Consider the following 24,215-nt stretch of genomic DNA (forward strand, 5'->3'; position numbering starts at 1 on the left):
ACAGGTCAGTGAGGCGGGGATGAGAGTCGGGTCTGGTCTTGGGATGACGTCAGGAGTGGGGAGATTTTAAAGCTCGTAAAGTCTACGTTTAGAGCATTGGGTTGTAGACCCCCAAGGGGGAATATGAGGTGCTATTCCTCCAGTTTCTGGGTGCTATTGTTGTGACACTGGAGGAGGCCCAAGATGGACATGTTGTCCAGGGAGTGGGAGGGGGAGTTGAAGTAGTTTGCGACTGGAAGGTGTTGTCATTTGTCGCAAACAGAGTGCAGGCGCTCTACAAAGCAGCCTGAGTCTCCGTTTGGTTTCCCCGATGTAGAGGAGGCCACATCGGGAACTTTGGATACAATAAACCACGTTAGCTGATGTGCAGATGAACACCTGTTCAATGTGGAAGGTTCTTTCATTTTTAGGGCCTGGGATGAGGCTGAGAGGGCAGGTGTATGGACAGATGTGGTTGCAGGGAAAGGTGCTGGGGGTGGAGTGGGTGAGGGAGTCGTGGAGAGAGTGGTCCCTCCCGAAGAAAAATAAGGGTCGGGAGGGAAATATATCCTTCGTAGCTGGGGCAGATTGCAGATGGTGGAGAAGATGCATTGAATCTGGAGGTTGATGGGGTGATATGTGACGACAGGGCAATTCTGTCTTTGTTTTTATTGCGGGGAGGGATGTAAGGGCTGAGGTGCAGGAAATGCAAAGGATGCAGTTGAGGCTGTTTTTCGACCATTGAGTTGGGGGGAAGTTGTGGTTCTTGAAATGCGAGGACATCTGGGATGTTTGGGAGCGGACAAGGGAGGCGCAGTTGTGGTACAGCGCACTGACCTTCACATCACTAAGGTCAACTGTCCGACACCACCTTCCACTGCCCTCTTGATCATGACCCCACCCCAACCACCAAAACATCATCGCCCAGATCACCCATAACCTCATCACCTCAGGTGACCTCCAACCTCATGGTTCCCCAAGCCCGAACCAGCCGTTTCTATCTCCTTCCCAAAATCCACTGCCCTGGCTGACACATTGTCTCTGCCTGCTCCTGCCCCACTGAATATATCTCCGCTTATCTCAACTCTCTTTTTCCCCCCCCCCCCAGTCCAGGAACCCCGCACCTATGCCCGGGACACTACCCACACCCTCCAGCTCCTGCAAAGTTTCCAATTCCCTCGCCCGCAACACCTCAACTTCACTATCAACATCCAGTCCCTGTACTTTTGCATTCCTCGTGCAGACAGCCTGAAAGCCCTCCACTTCTTCATCTTCTGCAGGCCCAACCAGTCCTCCTTCACCCACATCCTTATCCGCTTAGCCAAACTCATCCTTACCCTTAACAATTTCTCCTTCAACTCCTCCCACTTGCTACAGACAAAAGGGGTGGCCATGCGTACCCGCACAGGCCCAAGCTATACCTGCCTCTTTCTGGGTTACGTGGAACAATCTCTCTTCGGCAGCAACACTGGCCCTATCCCCCACCTCTTCCTCCGTTACATCAATGACTGTATCGGCACTACCTCGAGCTCCCCACAAGGAGCTTGAACAGTTCATCAGCTTTACTAACACCTTCCACCCCAACCTCAAATTCACCTGGACCATCTCTGATACCTTTCTCTCCTTCATGGACACCTCTGTCTCCATCTCTGGTGACCACCTCACCTGATATCTACTTCAAGCCCAGCTACCTGGAGTGCACCTCCCCTCACCCACCTTCCTGCAAAAATGCAATCCCATACACTCAGTTCCTCCACCGCACGTGTTCCCAAGATGAGGTGTTCCACTCCCGAACATCCCAGATGACCTTGTATTTCAAGAACCGCAACTCCTCCACACCCTCTCTGCCCTCCCCTCGATGGTCAAACACCCTCGACCGCATCTCTTGCGTTTCCTGCACCTCAGTCATCACATACCCCTCCCGTACTAAAAACAAAGACAGAATTCCCCTTTGTCCTCACGTAGCACCCCATTAATCTTCAGATTCAATGCATCATTCTCCACCACTTCCGCCATCTGCAATCTGACCCCACTACTAAGGATATATTTCCCTCCACACCCTTATCTGCCTTCTGGAGGGACTGCGTTCTCTGCAACTCCCTCTAGCCCCAACACCACCTTTCCCTGAAACCATAGCAGGTGCTACACTTGCCCCTACACCTCACCCCCATCTCAGGCTCCAAAAAAACCTTCCACATTAAACAGATGTTCATCTGCACATCCGCTAATGTGGTCTATTTTATCCGCTGTTCCTGATGTGGCCTCCCTTACATAGGTGAGACCGAACAGAGGCTCGGAGATCACATTGTAGAGCGCCTACACTTGTTTCGCAACAAATGACAACACTTTCCAGTCATGAGCCACTTCAACTCCCCCTCCCACTCCCTGGACAACATGTCCATCCTGGGCCTCTTCCAGTGTAACAACGATGCCACCCGGAAATGGGAGGAACAGCACCTCCTATTCTGCCTTGGAAGCCCACAACCGAATGGTCTCAGTGTGAACTTTACTAGCTTCAAAATCTCCCCACCTCTGACCTTATCCCAAGACCAGAACCCCCATCTCATCCCCACCTCCTTGACCTGTCCATCTTCTCTCCCACCTATATGCTCCCCTATCTACCTGTGATCACTGCCCCCAACTATTTATTTCAGAGTCCATTCCCTACCCCTTGAAGAAGGGTCCCGACCTGAATCATCAGCTTTCCTGCCCCTCTGATGCTGCCTGGCCTGCTGTGTTCCTCCAGCTCCACACTGTTATCTCTGACTCCATCATTGACAGTTCTTACTATCTCTCATTGGTAGTTGATGATTTTTAAATGTGAGTTGCCTTTTTTAGTAGTGATACAGTAGGTTTATCATCAAAGAAATGTTAAAATAATGCTGATGTTGGATGTCTGCGAATAAAGATGGCAAGTGGTGGAAGTACTCAGCAGATCTGGCAGCATCTGTTGAGAGAGCTGATGGCCTAGTGGTATTATCACTTGACTAATAATTGAGAGACCTAGCTAATGTTCCAGGGACTGGGTTCAAATTCTGCCATGGTGGAATTTGAATTCAGTGAAACTGTAGCTGGTGTGGTTGACTCAGGCCCTGGACTGCATTAGGATGGGCAATAAATACCTGCGTAGACAGTGATGTCCACATGAATGAGTTATAAAAAAAAACTAATATTCAAGTTGAATGTAACTTTTCTTGACGCTGGGCAGCATGATGGCTCAGTGGTTAGCACTGCTCCCTCACAGCCCCAGGGACCTGGATTCGATTCCACTCTCAGATGACTGTGTGGAGTTTACATATTCCCCCTGTATCTGCGTGGGTTTCCTCCAGATGCTCCAGCTGTCCCTCATGGTCCAAGGATATGCAGGTTTGGATTGGTCATGCTAAATTTCCCATAGTGTCCAGTGATGTGCAGCCTAGGTGGGATAGCCATGGGAAATACAGGGTTACTGGGATATGGTAGGGGATGGGGATGGGTCTGGGTGGGATGCTCATCACCGGGTCATCGTGGACTTGATGGACTGAATGGCCTGCTTCTATGGCGTAGGGATTCTATGATTCTATGAGGGAACTGGTTGAATTTTCCTCTAGTCATCAGGAAGGCAATGGACGGTCCGTTTCTGGGCCTCAGTCCTGCTGGTGCCTGATATTTTTCTCCCAGGTGATATCTGATGGGAGGCAGTTAATCAACACTGCAGGCCTAGTTAGGAGGATAGTGTTGGTTAGATGACAGCTGCACGGGGAGAGGTGGCTTTGCTCATGGAGAAAGCAGAGTGCAAAGTTACCTCCAGGAAAAGGGATAAAAGACTCAAACTTTAAGGTTTTTGTCCTGAGAAACCCACTGCATAAAAGGATTTAGAGGCAGAAACTATCATTGTATTTAAAATATAGTAAGTGCTGTACATTTGAAATGCCATAGCTAACAAGATTATGGGCCAATCTCTGGAATGCTGGATTTAGCTGGCATAGACTCAGTGGGCCAAATGGCCACCACCTGTGGTATAAATTCCCATTATCATGTAATTCTGAGTTCAGAAATTGAAACAGGGTGGAGGAAGACTTCTGCCCGGAGACAGAAAAGGGTTGGTTTGGGGCCAGAGAAAGCATGAACAAGAGATACAACTGAATGAATGGTCCTCATTGAAGTGGCAGCAAACTCTTTGCACTTGTTTTGACGTGAGGGTGGAGCAGGAAAGGGAAGAAAGGTTTAAGGTACATGAAGAAAATAAGCTATGAGGATATCTTCAGTATTCTCTTGAAGTGGTGGATAGTTTGGAAAATGATGAAAAACGGGCCATAGCTTACTGCTAATATATTGGTGAGGCTAATGGCATCGGTCATTATTTACACACACAATGTATTGCAACTTCAGGTGAGAGCAAGTTTACAGTTAAACTCAGATATTCAAATGTCATCCAGATGAAATTTAACCATGCCACTGTTAGCTTTGCAAAGTGGCATTTCTCTGTCTGACTCATAATTGAAATGCTTTGGATAGTGTGAAGGTGATGTATTTGCTTGATAGGTAGAAACATAACTCTCCACAATTTGTGTTCAATTCAAGTTTGACAATTTTTTTTAATGAATGTTAATTATGGTCAAATTAATCTGCACCGACATTGAAAATTAAATATTAATGTGTACTTTGCCATTTGTTCAGGCGTAACTTGTCCCGACCTTAAGGTACCATTTTATTTTCTTGGATATCGTAGGAACTGCAGATGCTTGAGAATCTGAGATAATGAGGTGTAGAGCTGGATGAACAGCAGGCCGAGCAGGAATGCTGATGTTTTGGGCCTAGACCCTTCTTCAGAAAAAGATTTTCCTGATGAAGGGTCTAGGCCTGAAACATCAGCCTTCCTGCTCCTCTGCTGCTTGGCCTGCTGTGTTCATCCAAATCCTCACCCTATTTTATTTTCTTCTTTTTTTCTCTCCACTGTCTCTCTCAATGCAATCTTCCTCCTCCCTTTCTTTCTCCTCCTGATTTGACATTGAGCTCACTGCCTGTAATTTAGTCTCCCTGCTCAGTTCTTGCACTGTTTATTTCACAATCCTTCAATCTGATTCATTACTAAGATACACAGCTAGCTTGTTCCCTCAGTTTCCACAAGGTCTTTTTCTCTCTCCATGCTTTTATGCACTCCCTTTTATAGCAACTTGCCACACAGAAGTCTTCCAAAATCCTAAACACAAGACTAAATCCAGTAGCGGATGCTGCTTGATACCCTTTTAATCTAAGTTATGCCCTAATAACTTCTTAAAAGCAAGAGAACCCAGTAGAATGTGAGAAATGGCTGTTTTGTTTCTCTTGGCTAAAGTGAATGCTAAAAAATACTTAGATATGGATAAGTTTTGGTCTCTTCCTGTAAAAGTCTTACCCTCCTGTTCAAGAGAGGTCTGCACCCTGACAATATTACAAGCTGCTCCGTGGTTAGTTTTCCTTTAAGGTATGTCACATTCTGTTCGTCGTTCATTGGCTGAACACAGAGTTGCTCTTGAACATGTAAATTAAACAGAAGTGAGACTGATAAATGACTGCAGTTTGATGCTGCATGCTTGATTTGGAGCAAATTCTGAGAACTCTTTCCCCTACTCAGCTGGTAAATGCCTCACTCAGTCTGGATGTGAGTCATGTGAATTCTTGGATCTGTGCCGTTTGTGCTGAATTGACTGGTGCAAGTGGGATCAGCTACCGTCAAAGAAGTACAAAGCAAAAGTAAGATTAAATGTCAGCCAATTTTTTTTTCTGGTGTAATAAGTTTTATAAGAAAGTAACTGTGAGTAGTGCTTATATTGTCCACATATTGGTCTGTATATTGTCTACACCTTTGTGTGGATGACAGCTGAGGATAGGAGTGGGCTCAGCTATGATACTACCCATGGTTGAATAGTTTGTTGTCCTCCAATCACCCTTTTGGTGCACACACAGGAAATGGATTGCATGGGTATTGCTAAAAAGAGACATGAAATTAAAGCAGAGGATAGTAGGAACTGCCGATGCTGGAGAATCTGAGATAACACGGTGTGAAGCTGGATGAACACAGCAGGCCAAGCAGCATCAGAGGAGCAGGAAAGTTTGACGTTTCGGGTCGGGACCCTTCTTCAGAAAACTGAAAATCTGAAGAAGGGTCCCGACCCGAAACGTCAAACTTTCCTGCTCCTCTGATGCTGCTTGGCCAGCTGTATTCATCCAGCTTCACACTGTGTTATCTCATGAAGTTGAAGCGTTTTGTCTTGCATTCATCAGGGAAAAATAAGACATTTTATACTGTGAGAGATGATGGTGCTGGTTGGATGGCATGGAGATACAAGAGGAATGGTTAACTGCTTTTAGTTAATTTAGTCCATTCAAATCAGGCAGGCTGACTGTGCTTTGCTGGATTATGGCAGGCATGGAAAACTGTTCAGCACCCTGCATTTGTGTGGTAGAAATTGCTGGAACCATTCTAAAGTTGCTTTTTTTTTGTTGTTGTTCTAGTTCGAGATGAGAAGTTTTGACTTTTGTTATTTTTTACATGATCCATACACTTACGCAGCTATTTGCGTCCATATTTTACTAGAGACAAACAATGCCCACAAACAATAACCAGCATCAAAATTTGTTGCCAAAGGATTTACAACATGAATAATGACCGTTATTTCTTTCTCTTACAGAGATGAGGTTACATCGCTAAAAGGAATCTCACTGAAAGCATCTATTCTGGGTTGGAGATGTCCGCAGTCGCAGGGAAAGTGTTGGTTCAAGTTGAATTTGACTATGAGTACAAAAGGGATGGGAGACTCATCTCTATTAAGCAAAATGAGCGATATATTCTTGTCTCAAGAACCAATGACAATTGGTGGTATGTTAGAAAGGATTCCCATTCCAAAGCATTCTATCTGCCAGCACAATATGTGAGGGAATTGCCTCCAGAAGCTCCGGCCTCTTCTGGGGTTCAGTCCCTGAATGGATCTGACTGTATTAAAAACCAAAATGGATGCAAGGCAATGGATCCAGCAGGTGTAATAAAAAACTGTTGTGAAATTGGGGAAAATCAGCTGCTTCACCAAGACCAACCAGGGGAGGATAACTGCAGTTCTGATCTAATCCAGGAGAAAAAAAAACAGATCAACTCGAGTCCTGCTAAAGACAAGGATCTTCCACTCAATCCACTAGACAACAATAGCCCTCCAACAGTGTGTGTCTCAGCAAACTCTGCACCAAGTTCGACTGTGTCACCTCATTTGCTCCCATGTTACAGTGAAGTACACAGACCTGTTGTGAACAACAAAGAATCCAAGAATCCAAAGTTTGCCTCTGCAAAAGCATTGAAATGGCAAAGCTCCACAGTCAGGGTCCGTCCCAAACAGCAAGCTAATGACACCCAAAGGTTTAGCCTGGTAGGAACCTTCAGTCCAGCCCAGTTGGCTTTCAATCCACAGAACCTAGATTTCAACCTCAGACTCGGTGTGGGAAAAGACATTGATCGATCAGAACAGGTCAATCCATGCCAAAGTTCCACATTTAGCCATGAGATCAGTTCCAAAAAATATTCTTCAACAGAGACCATTGCCACGACATTGGAATGCCCGAGAACTGCAGAGCGAAAGGATGTAATGAACTCCAAGTCCTTACCACAAACACCAGAACAAGATTCTGAAAATGTTTATGAATCGATTCCAGACTTCCCAAAATCAAAGTCTAAAGCACAGAAAGGAAAAGCCCATGGCTCACCAAAGGTATGTCGACAAAAAAGAGGCATGGAGAGTTTGGGGAACAAGGTGAACGTGTGTTCCGGTCTAAGAGAGAGAAAAGGTTTGTTTGGGTGATTTTTGTCTGTCCACAGAAGGTGGTATTCACTCCCTCAGCCTTTTCGTTTTCTGGCTTTTGTTTCCATCATTGGATTTAGTTGTCACCTTCCTCCTTTTGTGAGCGGATCATTACTCAAATCTTGCCTAGTAACGGTACCATTGAGATCTGATTCAGTTTTGGTCTTCATGCTGGTACTAGATTAGGACTTCCAGGCAAATGGAAATTCACTATCACAAATACGATTAAGAGCCTTACTTCCATACATCATCACCTTTTGCAGACCTAAATCTGACTGCAGAGAAAGGCTGAAATGGACACCTGCAGCAGGAATGAATAAATATTTTGTTAAGAATCTTAGACACGAGCTATGAATTGACAGGTTTTGTTCATAATTTAATCATTTGTTCAAGGGTCAAATAGACCAGATAGAAAGTACCCAAACTGTGACCACTTAGAATTCTAAGGAAATCTAGAGAAGGGATTGGAATTGGTAAGGTAGACCAGGGATGGTATTTAATGCAAGCAACAGAGTTTCACACTCCCCCTGCAGAGTGCAAATGCATTCAGTGCCTGAATAAGGGACCTGACAACAGAGTGTGAGGAGTGGTTGAAGTGAATGGGGGTGGAGTGCAGTGTGATCTGTGTCCAGTTTTGGGCCCCACACCTCAGGAAGGACATACTAGCCCTGGAGCGTGTCCAGTGGAGATTCACACAGATGATCCCTGGAATGGTAGGTTTAACGTATGATGAATGGCTAAAGATCCTGGGATTGTACTCATTAGAGTTTAGAAGGTTGAGGGGAGATCTAATAGAAACTTACAAGATAGTGTATGGTTTAGAAAGGGTGGAAGCTAGGAAGTTGTTTCCGTTAGGTGGGGAGACTAGGACCCGTAGGCACAGCCTTAAAATTAGAGGGGGTAAATTTAAAACTGAAATGAGACGACATTTCTTTAGCCAGAGTGTGGTGGGCTTGTGGAATTCATTGCCGCACAGTGCAGTGGAGGCTGGGACGTTGGATGCCTTCAAGGCGGAGATCGACAAATTCTTGATCTCAAAAGGAATCAAGGGCTATGGGGAAAGTGCAGGGAAGTGGTGTTGAAATGCCCATCAGCCATGATTTAAATGGCGGAGTGGACTTGATGGGCTGAATGGCCTTACTTCCACTCCTATGCCTTATGGTCTTATTTCCCTGCTCTTGTGCTAAATCCTAGACTCTTACCTGCTCCTTTCTCCCACCATCGCTCACCTGTGACCTGCATGTGTAGTGACAAAACTTGGATACGTGTAGAACCTGAAGCAGCCGCTGCCTCCTGGCGCTGCCATTCCATTGAGCGGCAAGTCTGGCCACCAGCTGTCCTGTGTTCCCAATGACAGGTAACTTGGGGTTACCACCAACGAGACCTCACTGGAAATACCACCCATTTCCAGGGTGGGAAGTGGGTTAGTTTTTTTGGATTTCTGTTCCCATTACTACCTACGAATTTTATAAGATCCCCTCTTGGGCAATTCCTATTTGGTTCACTAGACTGAAGTTTCCATTAGAATGTGAAGGAGTCAGAAGGTACAGAAAAGATTTATGACAAGTTGGCAGGAATGTGGAACTTGACTTATGTGAGTATGTTAGGAAAGCTGGAATTGTTTACTTTAAGTAGAGAAGATCGAAATGAGATTTGAAAAGATTCTCAAACAATGGTGGGTTGTAGGCAGAGTAGATGTTACCAGTGGTGGCAGTTCAAGAGCCATAGAATCACTCTCAGTTTATTTGTAAAAGAAAACCTTTACGGCACACAAGCTGTTTGTTTGTGTTTTCACCTGGAATGCACAGCTTGAGAGTGTGGTGAGATGTATTCAATTGGAGTTTTTGAGAAACAAGTGCTGAAAAAGCAAGATAAATGCAAGCCTATAGGTAAAAGGCAGAGGAGCAGAAATTAGTTGAGTTGCTGTTGAAAAGAGCTGGCAGAGTTCGCTGCCTAAATGGTCTCTTTCTGTGCTCTAACCATTCTATGATTCTATTGCAGATACAAAGTTCCTCGTTCCGGTTTCTAAACTGTGCATTTTTGCTCAACCTAACCTGTTATTACTCTTTATCCAAAGGGGGGCTTAATGATCGAAAAATAGTTGTAAATTGTAAAAAAAATCTACTGCCGTTCATTTTTGAGTTTTCATTTCTCCGTACTGTGCTGTGGCGAGATTGAACTCGATATGGCATTTGGTTACCAACAGGGAATGATGCCATTGTCTTTTTGAGTAAATGTAGCAAATGAGGACGTAACCTACACAGCAATCATCAAATTTTTTGCACTGTTTTGAGCACTGTTTGGGAAATCAATGACTAAAAGCATTGTTCTGGAAATTCTGAACTTTAACTCAAATTATTTGCTCACACAGGGACTCCTATTGTAAAGGTGTTTGACGTACAACTTTTTCTGTGTTACAGTTATTCTTTAACTTTTCCAAAGCTTTTTGAAATGTTTTGAGTGAGGACATTCATGTATATGTTGTCAGGATATTTAATCTTTCCCAAAATACACAGGTGCATGTGTGTGCAAGCTCTTGGAACTGCCGTGTCCCCGAGAAAGCCAGGCAGTTTAAAAAAGGCACTGCCAACTGCAAGCTGAGAATTATTTTCTAAATGTAGTCCTCGCTATTGATGTTCATGATCAAATTGTCAAGTTTGCAACTGATGCCAAACTAGTAGAGATAGTGGATTCAGAACAGATAGACTCAAAACTCTGGAATGATTTGGAGAAAATATGTAAGTTGGAGATATATAAAGTAGACTTAGAAGTTCTGCACATAGAAACCTAACTTGGAACTACATCATAGTGACTGTGAAGGCACAGGGTCAAAATGCTGGACTTTCCTCCCTAAAGACGAATTGAGTCCACCTGGACTGAAGCAGTTCAAGATCCTAAAAGCATAAGAACTAGGAGCAGGAGTAGGCCCTCGAGCCTGCTCTGCCATTTAATAAGGTCATGGCTGGTATTTTTGAGACTCAGCTCCACTTACCACCGCTCCCCGCCCCCCACAACACATCATAACCCTTAATTGCTTCACTGTTCAAAACTTTATCTAGCCTTGCCTTAAAAACATTCAGCGAGGTAGCTTCACCCACTTCACTGGGCGGGGAATTCCACAGATTCACAAGCCTTTGGGTGAAGAAGTTCCTCCTGATCTCAGTCCTACATCTGCTTCCTTTTATTTTGAGGCTATGCTCTCTAGTCCTAGTTTCACCTACTAGTGCAAACAATCTCCCTGCCTCCATCTTGTCTATTCCCTTCATAATCTTTTATGTTTCTATTAAGATCTCCCCTCATTCTTCTAAATTCCAATGAGTATAATCCCAGCCTACTCAGTCTCTCCGCATAAGCCAACCCTCTTAACTCTGGAATCAACTGAGTGAATCTCATTGCAACCCCTCCAGTGCCAGTGTATCCCTTCTCAAGTAAGGAGACCAAAACTGCACACAGTACTCCAGGTGTGGCCTCACCAAGACCCTATACAGCTGCAGCAGTGGCCTCCCTGTTTTTAAACTTCATCCTTCTAGCAATAGCAGACAAAATTCCATTTGCCTTTATAATTACCTGCGGCACCTGCAATCCTACTTTTAGCAATTCATGTACAAGGACATCCAAGTCCCTCTGCACAGCAGCATGCTGCTATTTTTTACCATTTAAAACATGGTCCATTTTACTGTTATTCCTACCAGAATGGATGACCTCACACTTACCAACATTATACTCCATCTGCCAGATCTTTGCCCCACTCACTTAGACTATCTATAACCCTCTGCAGACTTTCCATGTCTTCTGCACACTTTGCTGTACCACTCATCTTAGTGTCATCTGCAAATTTTGACACACCACACTTAGCCCCCAACTCCAAATCATCTATGTAAATTGAAAACAATTGCAGTCCAAACACTGATCCCTGAGACACACCACTAGCCACTGACTGCCAACCAGAAAAACGCCCATTTACCCCTACTCTTTTTGCTTTCTACTGGTCAACCAATCCTCTATCCATGCCAGTACATTACCTGTAATACCATGCAATGTAATCTTATGTGGCAACCTTTGGTGTGGCATCTTGTCAAATGCGTTCTGGAAATCCAGATACACCACGTCCACAGCTTACCCATTGCCCACCGTGCACGTAATGTCCTCAAAGAATTCCACCAAATAAGTTACAACATGACCTACCCTTCATGAACCCATACTGGGTGTTCCCAGAGGGACAATTTATATCCAGGTGTCTTGCTATTTCTTCCTTAATGATAGATTCAAGCATTTTACCCACTACTGAAGTTAAGCTAACTGTCCTATAGTTACCTGCTTTTTGTCTAATTCCTTTTTGAAACAGTGGCGTCACATTGGCTGTTTTCCAATCTTCGGGAACCACCCCAGAGTCCAGTGAATTTTGGTAAATAACTACTAGTGTGTTCGCTATTTGCCCCCATCACATGTTTTAGTACCCTGGGATGCATTTTATCAGGGCCAGGAAACTTGTCTACCTTTAGCCCCATTAGCTTGCCCAGCACGGCCTACTTAGTGATAACAGTTTCCAGGTCCTCACCTGCTATTACCCTCTTACCATCAGTTTTCGGCACGTTATTTGTGTCTTCCACTGTGAAGACCGACAAATTAACTGTTTAATGCCTTGACTGTTTACTTATTCCCAGTTATTAATTTGGCCTTCTCATCCTGTAAGGAACCAATGTTTACCTTCGCTACTCTTTTGCAATTTACATATTTATAGAAACTTTTGCTGCCTGTTTTTATACTCTGAGCTAGTTTACTCTCATAATCTATCTCACTTTCCTTTATAATTTTTTTTGTGGCTTTCTGTTGGCTTTTAAAGATTTCCTAATCTACTAGTTTCCCACTACTCTTCACTTTTTTGTATGTGTTTCTTTTTCAATTTTTTACTTTCCTTTATTTCCTTAGACATCCATGGCTGACTATCTCTTTTCCTACAGTTCTTCCCTACCACTGGAATATACTTCTTCTGAGCACTGTGAAAAATCATTTTGAAAGTCCTCCACTGTTCCTCAATTGACCCACCATGAAGTTTTTGCTCCCATTCTACCTTAGCTAACTCCTCCCTCATCCAATCATAGTCTCATTTGTTTAAGCACAGGTCATTGGTACTGGATTTAACCTTCTCACACTCCATCTATATTTTAAATTCGACCATACTGTGATCGCTCCTTCCGAGAGGATCCCTAACTGTGAGATCATTAATTATTCCTGTCTAATTACACAGGACTAGATCTAGGATAGTTTGCTCCCTCATAGGTTCCATTACATATTGTTCAAGGAAATTATCATGGATGCATTCCATGAACCACCCCTCAAGGCTGTCATGACCGACCTGGTTTGAGCAATCGATATATAGAATAAAATCCCCCATGATAATTGCTGTACCATTTTTACACACATTAGCTATTTCTATGTTTATTGCCCGCCCCACTACAATGTCGTTATTTGGTGGCCTACAGACCACACCTATCAGTGACTACTTCTCCCTGCTATTCCTAATTTCCACCCAAATGGATTCACCCTTTAGTTCAGTAGAACCTATATCATCTCTCACTACTGCCCTGATATCATCCTTAAAAATCAGAGCGACACCACCTCTTGTCTGTCACTTAGCTTCTTGTCTGTCCTTCCGAACAGTTTGATACCCCTGGATATTTAATTCTCAGTCATGACCACTCTGCAACCATGTCTCTGTAATGGCCACTAAATCATGCCCATTTGCCATGATTTGCACCGTCAACTCATCCACTTCGTTTCGAATGCTCTGAGCATTCAGATAAAATGCCCTATTGCCAGTTTTTGCACCACCTTTGAGTCCTATCACCTCCGTTACTAACAGCTTTTGAGTTCTCCCTCCCTTTAAGTTTTTTCCCGATTTTCAATGGTGTTGAAGCTTCCTCGTCACCTGCTAACCTGCTGCTTTGCTTTACATTAATTGTTATTCTCCCTCTATGTTCACTTCTTCCTCCCCCCCCCCCCCCCCCCAACTTGCTAGTTTAAAGTCCTATTGACCACCCTATTTACCCTTTTCACCAGAACACAGGACCTGGCCGTGTTCAGGTAGGGTCCATCCCTGCAGTATAGATCCCTCCTGCCCCAGAACTGATGCCAGTGCCCCATGAAAAGGAAACCCTCTTTCCCACACCACTCTTTTAGCCACATGTTTACTTCCCTAGTCCCTTCCTCCCTATGCCAATTTGCACATGGTTCGGGCAGCAATCCAGAGATGATGACCCTGAAGACCTGTTTTTTAAATTTTGTTCCTAGCTTTTCATAATCCTGAAACATGTCTTTTTTCCTAGTCCTGCCTATGTTGTTGGTACCTATGGGGACCACAACAACTGGATCTTCGCCCTCCCTCTCTAGTATCCTCTCAAGCCGGCCAAAGATGTCTCACACCCTGGCACCAGACAGGCAACACACCATGCGGGATTCTCTATCTTGCTCACAAAGGATACTGTCCATCCCCCTGATGATGGAATCCCCTACAACCACAATCCTTTTGGTCTCCGCTCTTGAGTGGCCTCCTGGACCATGGTGCCTTGGTCATTTGACTCATCCTTCCTGCAGCCCTGTTCCTCATCCACGCAGGGAGCAAGTGCCTCATACCTGTGGGACAATGTCAAGGGCTGCGGCTCCTGTGTTCCTGTCTACAGGGTCCCTCTATCTGCCTCCCTCACAGTCACACAATGCTGTCCCTGGCCGCTGATCAAATTAACATTAGTTAATCTACTAAGTGTGACTGCCTCCTGGAACACAGCATCCAGTTATCTCTCCCCCTCCTGGATGTGCCGCAGTGTTTGGAGTTCGGATTCCAGCTCATCAGTTTTGAGTTGGAGCTCCTCAAGCAGCCAACACTTGCTGCAGATGTGGTCACTGCTTTTCTCAATGGGATCAGCTAGCTCCCACATCATACTGTTACAGCACATTGCCTGCCCTGCCATCTCTACTTAGTTAATTACTTAAAAGTTAAATTTAAAATTAATTATGCTTTTTAGCTCACTATTAGCTCACTACCATCTTCTCAAGGGCAACTAGAGGGGGATGATGAATGTTGGCTCACCAGTGATGTCTACATCTCACAAGTGAATGAAAAAAGAAAGTGAAATGATGAGTGTGCTTGGTGCTAAAATACCTCTGGGTGAAACTAAAATTAGAGTGAGGAATGTTAGTGTATTTAAAGCAAGACCAAGCCATTGGATATTGTTCTAACTATGGCGTAAAAGAGGGGACTAGTTGTGATCAAATTTTAAAGTGTCTGGTCAAACTGTTTCTTGAATACTTCATGTAGTCCTGATAACCGAGGAGCAAGAAAGACAAACAAGTGCTGGAAGCAGTGTAGGAGGAATCATGAGGATACAAGCTGTTGTGTCAGGGGCTATACATCAGGACAGACTATTGATCTTTGACTTCAAATAAAACAATGAAGTAATCTCATGACAAATCGTTAAAGATTTAAACAAAATGAACCTGAAATTTTAGTTAAAATTAAGATGCAGAAGTAGAACTACAGGGCATGAGTTCCAATGCTCAAAAGTTCATTTTAGAAGTTATTAGGAAATTCTCTGTCAGAATGTTGAATGTGTGGGTTAAACATTCAAGTAGAATATGGAGGCAAAAATCCTGAAATCATTTCAGGGGAAAAAAAATTGGAAATGCAATTGGAGGGTTCAATGTCTCCCAAACTGATGAATTAAGATGGGATAAATAAAATTTTCTTATTGATAATTGTCTCATCGTTTTGAAAAAGAAAATTTGATTCCAGTGGAATCCTTGACAAGGGAATGATATTATTTTGTTGTGATCTTGTGGATTGATCTCTGACTTCACGTATAATTTTGGAACTAGTTCAAGGTGACTGATCTATTTAGGACTTGTGCAGGACACATCTGGGGCAGTTCACTATGATGCGTATACACTTGCCTACCTATTTAGAATGAATACAAACACATTTGTCATCTTGACTGAGGCATGTGCACATCTCTCTGTCAATCTAGATTTTCAAATATCTTTCCATCTGTCCCAAATAGATGGGCACCAATATCTGTCTAACTGACTGAGGCAGGTACCCAGTGTCTGTTGAGGATGGGCAAAATGAGCTACAAGCAAGTGTTGATTCATTTCTCATTTGTAAGATGTGTCAACATCAGGGTCTAAATACTGGGGTGATGTAACAAAACAAAACCTCTTCAGTTTGTTGTGGAATTGCCTTCGACTAAGCTGTCTGTTCAGATTTGAAATGCATTGTAGACAGTTTGAGAGAGACTAGGCTGCAAAGCTTATTGAAGGAGCTGGTTTAATGGGCAAAATGTTCTTTTTCATTTCTTTTAAATCTGCTTTTGCATATATCCTGCAACAGGGAGACAAGAGCACAATCTCAACTGAGTCTGCAAAGTTTCTAAGACACTAACTTGGGGACCTGCTTCTTCCTTAGTCTTCACTTATCAGTGGTCTCCAGCAACAATGTTCCTTGCAGACTTTTTGAAGCTTATCCTTGAAAAGATTGGTCATGAACTGCACGTACTGCAGGTTCACCTGTAAAAAGCTGGGATTATGGAGATAAATTCAAAAAACTGGTCGTATAGACTAGGTCTATGTTGCCTTGGGGTTAGGAGATAGATTAGCACTGAGGCAGCAACTCAGTTATATGTAGTAGCTAAATTTCAAGGCCAACCTGTGTTTGTGTTTTTTATATGTTTGAGCTGCAGGGGCATGGATGTGTAGCGGTAATGCCTCTGGGCTATAACCCAGAGATCCAGGGTAATGGTCTGTACCGATGAGTTCAAATCTTATTAAGGTGGCTAATGGAATTAAAATAAGAGATGGGAGTAGGAGTAGCACATCTGGCTTCTCAAAACCGCTGTGCTATCCAGTAAGACCATGGCTGATCTTTTTGTGGACTCAGCTTCACTTACCTGCATGCTCACCTTAACGCTTAATTCCTTTACTATTCAAAAATCCATCCGTCTTTGTCTTAAAAATATTCAGTAAAGTAGTCTCAACTGCTTCAGTAAGCAGGGAATTCCACAGATTCACAGCCTTTTGGATGAGGAATTTCCTCCTCAGCTCAATGAATCAATGAATAAATCAATGAATAAATATTGCTACTAATGGTAACTACGATAACTGTTATTGATTTTAATTTAGACCATAAGACATAGGAGTGGAAGTAAGGCCATTCGGCCCATCAAGTCCACTCCACAATTTAAATCATGGCTGATGGGCATTTCAACTCCACTTCCCTGCACTCTTCATATAGCCCTTGATTCCTTGTGAGATCAAGAATTTATCGATCTCTGCCTTAAAGGCATCTAACGTCCCGGCCTCCACTGCACTCTGTGGCAATGAATTCCCCAAGACCACCACTCTCTGGCTGAAGAAATGTCTCCCCATTTCCATTTTAAATTTACCCCCTCTAATTCTAAGGCTGTACCAACGGGTCCTAGTCTTCCCCCCCCCCCCCCCACCACCAATGGAAACAACTTCCCAGTGTCCGCCCTTTCTAAAGCATACACTATCTTGTAAGTTTCTATTAGATCTCCCCTCAACCTTCTAAACTCTAATGAATACAATCCCAGGATCCTTAGCCATTCATTGTAAGTTAAACCTACCATTCCAGGGATCATCCATAAGAATCTCCGCTGGACATGCTTCAGGGTCAGTATGTCCTTCCTGAGGTGTGGGGCCCAAAATTAAACACAGTATTCTAAATGGGGCCTAACTAGAGCTTTATAGAGCCTCAGAAGCACATCACTGCTTGTATATTCCAACCCTCTTGAGATAAACAACAACATTACATTTGCTTTCTTAATCATAGACTCTACCTGCAAGTTAACATTTACAGAATCCTGGACCAACACTCCCAGATCCCTTTGTACTTCTGCTTTATGAATTTTCTCATCGTTTAGAAAATAGTCCATGCCTGTATTCTTTTTTCCAAAGTGCAAAACCTCGCATTTGCTCACGTTGAATTCATCAGCTATTTCCTGGACCACTCTCCTAAACTGTCTAAATCTTTCTGCAACCTCCCCACCTCGTCAGTACTACCTGCCTGTCCACCTATCTTCAGATCATCGCCAAACTTCGCCAGAATGCCCCCAGTCCCTTCATCCAGATCATTAATATACAAGGTGAACAGCTGTGGCCCCAACACTGAACCCTGCGGGACACCACTCGTCACCGGTTGCCATTCCAAAAAAGAGCCTTTTACCCCAACTCTCTGCCTTCTGTCAGACAACCAATCCTCAATCTAAGCCAGTAGCTCACCTCAAACACCATGGGCCCTCACCTTGCTCAGCAGCCTTCCATGAGGCAACTTATCAAAGGCCTTTTGGAAGTCTAGATAGATAACATCCACTGGGTTTCCCTGTTCTAACCTACTTGTTACCTCTTCAAAAAATTCTAACAGGTTTGTCAGGCACGACCTCCCCTTACTAAATCCATGCTGACTTGTTCTAATCTAACCCTGCACTTCCAGGAATTTAGAAATCTCATCCTTAACAATGGATTCTAGAATTTTACCAACAACCCGGGTTAGGCTAATCGGCCTATAATGTTCCATCTTTTGCCTTGATCCTTTCTTAAACAAGGGGGTTACAACAGCAATTTTCCAATCATCTGGGACTTCCCCCAGACTCCAGTGACTTTTGAAAGATCACAACCAAAGCCTCCACTATTTCCTCAGCCACCTCCCTCAGAACTCTAGGATGTAGCCCATCAGGGCCAGGAGATTTATCAAGTTTTAGACCTTTTAGCTTTTCTAGCACTTTCTCTTTTGTAATGCCTACTATACTCAACTCTGCCCCCTGACTCTCCCTAATTGTTGGCATACTACTCGTGTCTTCCACTGTGAAGACTGACGCAAAGTACTTCAGCTATTTCCTTATCTCCCATCACTAGCCTTTCAGCATTAATTTGAAGTGGCCCAGTGTCTACTTTTGCCTCTTGTTTGTTTCTTATGTATTGAAAGAAACTTTTTACTTTCATTTCTAATATTACTAGCTAGCCTACCTTCATATTTTATCCTCTCCTTCCTTATTTCTCTCTTTGTTATCCTCTGTTTGTTTTTGTAGCCTTCCCAATCTTCTGATTTCCCAGTGCTCTTGGCCTCTTTACAGGCTGTCTCTTTTGCTTTGATACATTTCCTGACTTGCTTTGGCAGCCATGGCTGTCTAATCCCACCCTGGAAAATCTTTCTTTTCTTTGGGATGAACCTCTGTACCATGTTATCAATTACACCCAGAAACTCCTGCCATTGTTGCTCTACTGTCTTCCCTGCTAGGCTCTGCTTCCAGTCGATTTTCGTCAATTCCACTCTCATGCCCCTGTAATTACCTTTATTTAACTGTAACACCATTGCATCCGATTTTGCCTTCTCTCTTTCAAACTGCAGACTGAACTCTACCATATTATGATTGCTGCCTCCTAAGTGTTCCCTTACTTTCAGGTCTTTTATAAAGTCAGGCTCATTACATAGCACTAAGTCCAGAATAGCCTGCTCCCTTGTGGGCTCCATCACAAGCTGTTCCAAAAAGCCATCCTGCAACATTCCATGAATTCCCTTTCTTTGGATCCACCGGCAACATTATTCATCCAGTCCACCTGCATACTGAAGTCCCCCATGATCACCGTGACCTTGCCTTTCTGACATGCCCTATCTATTTCCAGGTGCATCTTGCACCCCTGGTCCTGATCACTGTTAGGAGGTCTGTACATAACTCCCATTATGGTTTTTTTGCCTTTGTGGTTCCTCAATTCCACCCACACAGACTCCACGTCCTCTGACCCTATGTCGTTCAGTGCTGTAGATTTAATTTCATTCTTAACTAACAAGGCAACCCACCTCCCCTGTCCACCTCCCTGGTTTTTCGATAACTTCTGAATCCATGGATGTTTAACTGCCATTCCTGAACTCCCTGCAACCATGTCTCTGTGATGCCTACCACATCATAATCATTCAAGATGATTTGTGCTGTTAATTCATTAATTATTGCAAATACTATGAGCACTTAGGTAAAGTGCCTTAATGCTAACTTTCTTTTCATTATTAGAGATATTGGAAATCCTAAGATGTCTTCAGCTATCCTTTATTAATTTGTAAAAAACCCACCTGCCTCACCAATGTCCTTTTGAAGGGAGGGGAATCTGCTCACATGTGGCACCAGTCTGACAAGGATGGCTGGATAAGCCACTTGGTTCAGGGACAATTAGGAATGAGCAGCAAATGCACACCTTACTAATGACAGTCACTTCGCGTGAAAGAATAAAGAAAGAGATCTGTAGAGAGACAGGCTGCAGTCTAAAAGTAAACATGAAGGATTTAAAATGCATTTAGGCCATGTTCCCATAAACCATGCTGTAGTGTGAAAGCACTCTTATATTCTTATGATTATGCACCTGCCTTTTTTCAGTTACGTTAGGACAGATGGTATTTACTGATGGTAAGTTGTGAATATTTAGTAAACCTTGCCCTTAGATGCAATTTTGTATCTGTGACCTAAATTATTTTTCCATTCTAGCTTGACTGTTCAGTATTTTATAATATTGTCACTACTTTAATATGCCTTTAAACATTGCCCCATTTGCAGTCACCCTGATCCAGAATCACAGGATTGTTACAATGCAAAAGAAAGCCATTAGGCTCGTCATGCCTGTACCAGTTCTATTACCTAGTACCAATCTCCTGCCTTTTTCTCCCTCCTTGCATGCTATTTCTATCCAAATAATCATCCATCACTGCCTTGGATACCCCAATTAAAGCGACCTCCATCACATTTCTAGGAATCACATTTCCATTTTCTCTCATCACCTTTGTTTTGATTGTATATCACCTTTTAAGTCTATTCCCTCTCGTTTTTCTTTTCGGATCGGGAACAGTTTCTGCTTACCTGTTGTGTCCAGCACGCTCGTGATTTTGAAAACCCCTTGTTGGCAGCATTGGCTCAACAATGATACTGTTGCCTCAGACTGGGAGGTTGTTCATTCAAGTCCTGGGCTAGTAACTTGAGAACAAAAGAAAGGCTGACGTCGTGGGAGTGCTGCATTGTTGGAACTGTCAGCTTTTGACATGAGCTCAAATAAAGGTTTTCTCGGGTACTTGTCACTATTTCAACGAGGAGTAGGGTAGTTCTGAGATAATGGGAACTGCAGATGCTGGAGAATTCCAAGATAATAAATTTATCCCTCAACTAACTTCACCATAAATAAGATGATCCATCCATCACCACGTAATCCTATAGTTCCTATATTATGACAGCACTTCATTGATTGTAAAAGGACTGAGTGTAGTTCCTTGCTTGACCCACTGGAGGGCTGCAGTGTAATGTTAGAAACCTGAGACATTGGCCTCTAACTGAATGTGAGGCCTTCCCTGTTCCCAGTGCATCTGTAGCCTGTGGTCTTTCACAGAAAGCCAGATATACTCTGAGTTGTGGGGTAACCAGACATTGTGGTTTTGCTGGGCTAGACCTGGCTTCTCATTAAACTTTCTAGTGTCCCATTAAGTTCCTAAAAGTAGTTCAAATGTCTCGGTTTTCACCTTTTTCCCTTTTTATTTTCCAAATGTAAACTAGACCTGGAAAGAGGAAATTCTGATGAAGGGACTAGGCCTGAAACGTCAGCTTTTATGCTCCTAAGGTGCTGCTTGGCCTGCTGTGTTCATCCAGCTCCACGCTTTGTTATGTGTGTGAAATATGCTTCTTTCCGGTCAACACCCATCCCATCGCATGCAACAGATCTGTATCCCTAGCGCCACCTGCTTCCTTGATGTCTCCAAGGGAGTTGTCACTAACATTTGGCATTGACGGCACTGGAGCTGATAAAGGTTGTTAAATGGCTGTGGAAAAATGTTGCCAAATCAGGCTGGCCAATTTTCTAGGAGATATTATCACATAGCCTCCCACCTTCATCTGTCCCTCTGTTGGACTCCTGCTATTGGTCACCCAATATGTCATCATATTGAAACGTGATAGAAAGGAAGTATTCCACCATGTCCTAGTTTTGAATTTTAAAAATCTGTGCAACTTAAAATATGAGGATGCCAAACCTCCAGAAAAAGGCACACTCCTTGAGCCTACTCTGCCGTTGAACAAAATAGCTGATCTGAATGCAACCCCAACTCTGTTCATGCCTACCCTGAGTAAACTTTCACGTCCTTGCTAATGAACAGTGTATCTGCCTGTACCCTAAAAATATTCAGAGTTCCTGCTTCCAATGTCTTTTGAGTAAGAGTGCATGTAGACTTGTGACTGTCTGAACGAAAAAATGTTCCTCATCTCCACTTTAACTGTGAGAATTTTAGTTATAAATCATCTCCTCTAGCTCTAGTTTCTTCCATAAGGGGAAATTTCCTCTCAGCATCCACCCTGTCCAGGCCCCTTAGGAATATATATGCTTTAAGATCAGCCCTTGTTCTACTAAACACCAATGAATCAATCTGAATTGATGCAGTCTTTCCTCGTAAGATAACACTGTTATTTCAGGAATAAATTGAATAAACCTTCTCTGAGCTGAAGATTTGAAATGAACATTGCAAAATGACAAATCTTTAATGATTTTTGAAACATCTGCCACCCGTTGTATTTCCTGGATAATTTGAAGAAGGTTTGTATAATTGAGAAACAAAACCATTTTGAAATAACCTACCTCTGTTCAGAGTGTCTAAAGTAGTTTTACAGTGAATAAGATATTCATATTGACAATTTATAGCTGGCAACTTTAATCTTGATGGGAAGAATAAACAGCCTCCAGGTGTTTCAGTGAAAGAATTGTCAGACATGCTCAATTAATGGCCACAAATCTGTGTGTTTCCTGATTTAGGCCATCCATTATCAAGTTCAGCCCAAAGTAAATATTTGCAAAAGCAATCCTTGGTGTAGGAAATGCAGCATGCATCCATAAGCTGAACAGTTACTCATTAATTTTGCGACCTATGCCCTCGGAGCACTGTGCCTTGGAAAATTCCTGAAGGTGTTGTCATTCGTGAATTTCTGACTTCTTTGTGAATTATTTAAGCAATGGATCCCATCCAAAATAAACTCCTTTGTTGCATGAAAAACCCTTGTAGTCAAAGATTCATAAATGTGATGCCACACCTTGTAAAGTGGGAAGGGCCCATTCATTGCCTGATCCTAGAATTTTACAGCGTGGGAGGAGTGGAAATGGTGGGGTCTTGGCAATGTTACTCATTATACTCATCTAGAGGGCTGGGTTAATGCTGTGGAAGCACATGTTTGAATCTGACCAGAGAACTGAAAATTAATTAATTAAATTCTGGATTTGGTAACTAGTCTCGATCATAGTATCCATGACAGATGTCAGTGATTGTTGTAAAAACTTGACTGGTTCTTTTATATCGATTGGGAACGATGATGTGCAATTCATGTGGCTCCATTGACCCCATACAGCCCTTTGAATATCATAGGCCATGATATTCAAGGGGTAATTAGGGATGAGCAACAGATGCTGGGACACATGCTCCCCATGAAAGATGAAAGAAAGCGGTTTAATCTATTGTACCCAAACGGTACCAATTCTTTAGAGTTATTTGAGTTCTCTCACCAAATATTTTTCCATTACATAGGTTGAGTTCATCCTCAAAACTGACATGGGTTATGAACATACTTATTTAGAATTTGCTGATATCTTGCTGTAACAGCCAGGCTGCTACAACTAACTTCCTTTAGGAACTCGTGATAAATTTGTTACTTTTTAATCCAGTAATGGCAAAAAAAATTAGTGCAATGCCTAGGCTGACATTAAGAACTGGCTTGGCTGTGGGAATTACTGACAAGCTGTTGAATAGCCTGCTAATGATCAAAATCTTGGTTTGCACAAAACTGTAACCCATAGATCCACGACATCAGTTAGTGCCATTATGGCTGGAAAAAGGTTAAGCAAAGTCCAATGGGGCAGATAACATAATTCTGGATTTGTCAATCGACCTGTCGCGCATAACATAATGTGGGTTTAAATGAATACTTGTTAAGAAGAACATCAGAAGTAGGCCATACAACCATTGAACCTGCTATGCTATTTAGTAAAGTTACAGATAAATTTTTACATCCAGTTGATTTTCCCACCCTGCCCTCATCTGTTAATGAAAGTGCTCAAGAAGTTTTCAATCTCAGCGCTGAATATCCTTATTTGATTTTGATTTTATTGTCACATACCAAAATACAGGGACAGTTTTGTTTACAAGCATCACAGGCAGTTGATAGCAAGCAAAGGATGTACAGACCAAAAAGGCTTAAAGGCATTAGGTTACATTGCAGGTTACATTATTTGAGGATAGAGTCCATTCAGCCCGAAAGAAGCTGTTCCTGAACCCGCTTGTGCGTGTGTTCAGGCTTCTGTATCTTCTGCCTGACGGAAGAGGTTGTAGGAAGTCATTTACAGGGTGCGGTG

At 43.0% G+C, this 24,215-nt stretch overlaps 1 protein-coding gene across 3 annotated transcripts in view; it reads left to right on the forward strand.

Annotated features, from left to right (window-relative positions):
* Positions 1-24,215, forward strand: part of LOC125466241 (rho GTPase-activating protein 12) — a 212,064-nt gene that overhangs the window by 55,225 nt on the left and 132,624 nt on the right. For all 3 annotated transcript variants that reach the window (XM_048560516.2, XM_048560517.2, XM_059638678.1), the window contains one exon: positions 6,633-7,697. In XM_048560516.2, coding sequence (XP_048416473.2) covers positions 6,690-7,697 — 1,008 coding nt within the window. In that variant the 5' untranslated portion in view covers positions 6,633-6,689. The remainder of the gene's footprint in view (positions 1-6,632; positions 7,698-24,215) is intronic.

Source organism: Stegostoma tigrinum, chromosome 31, assembly GCF_030684315.1.
Source record: "Stegostoma tigrinum isolate sSteTig4 chromosome 31, sSteTig4.hap1, whole genome shotgun sequence".
NCBI lineage: Eukaryota > Metazoa > Chordata > Chondrichthyes > Orectolobiformes > Stegostomatidae > Stegostoma > Stegostoma tigrinum.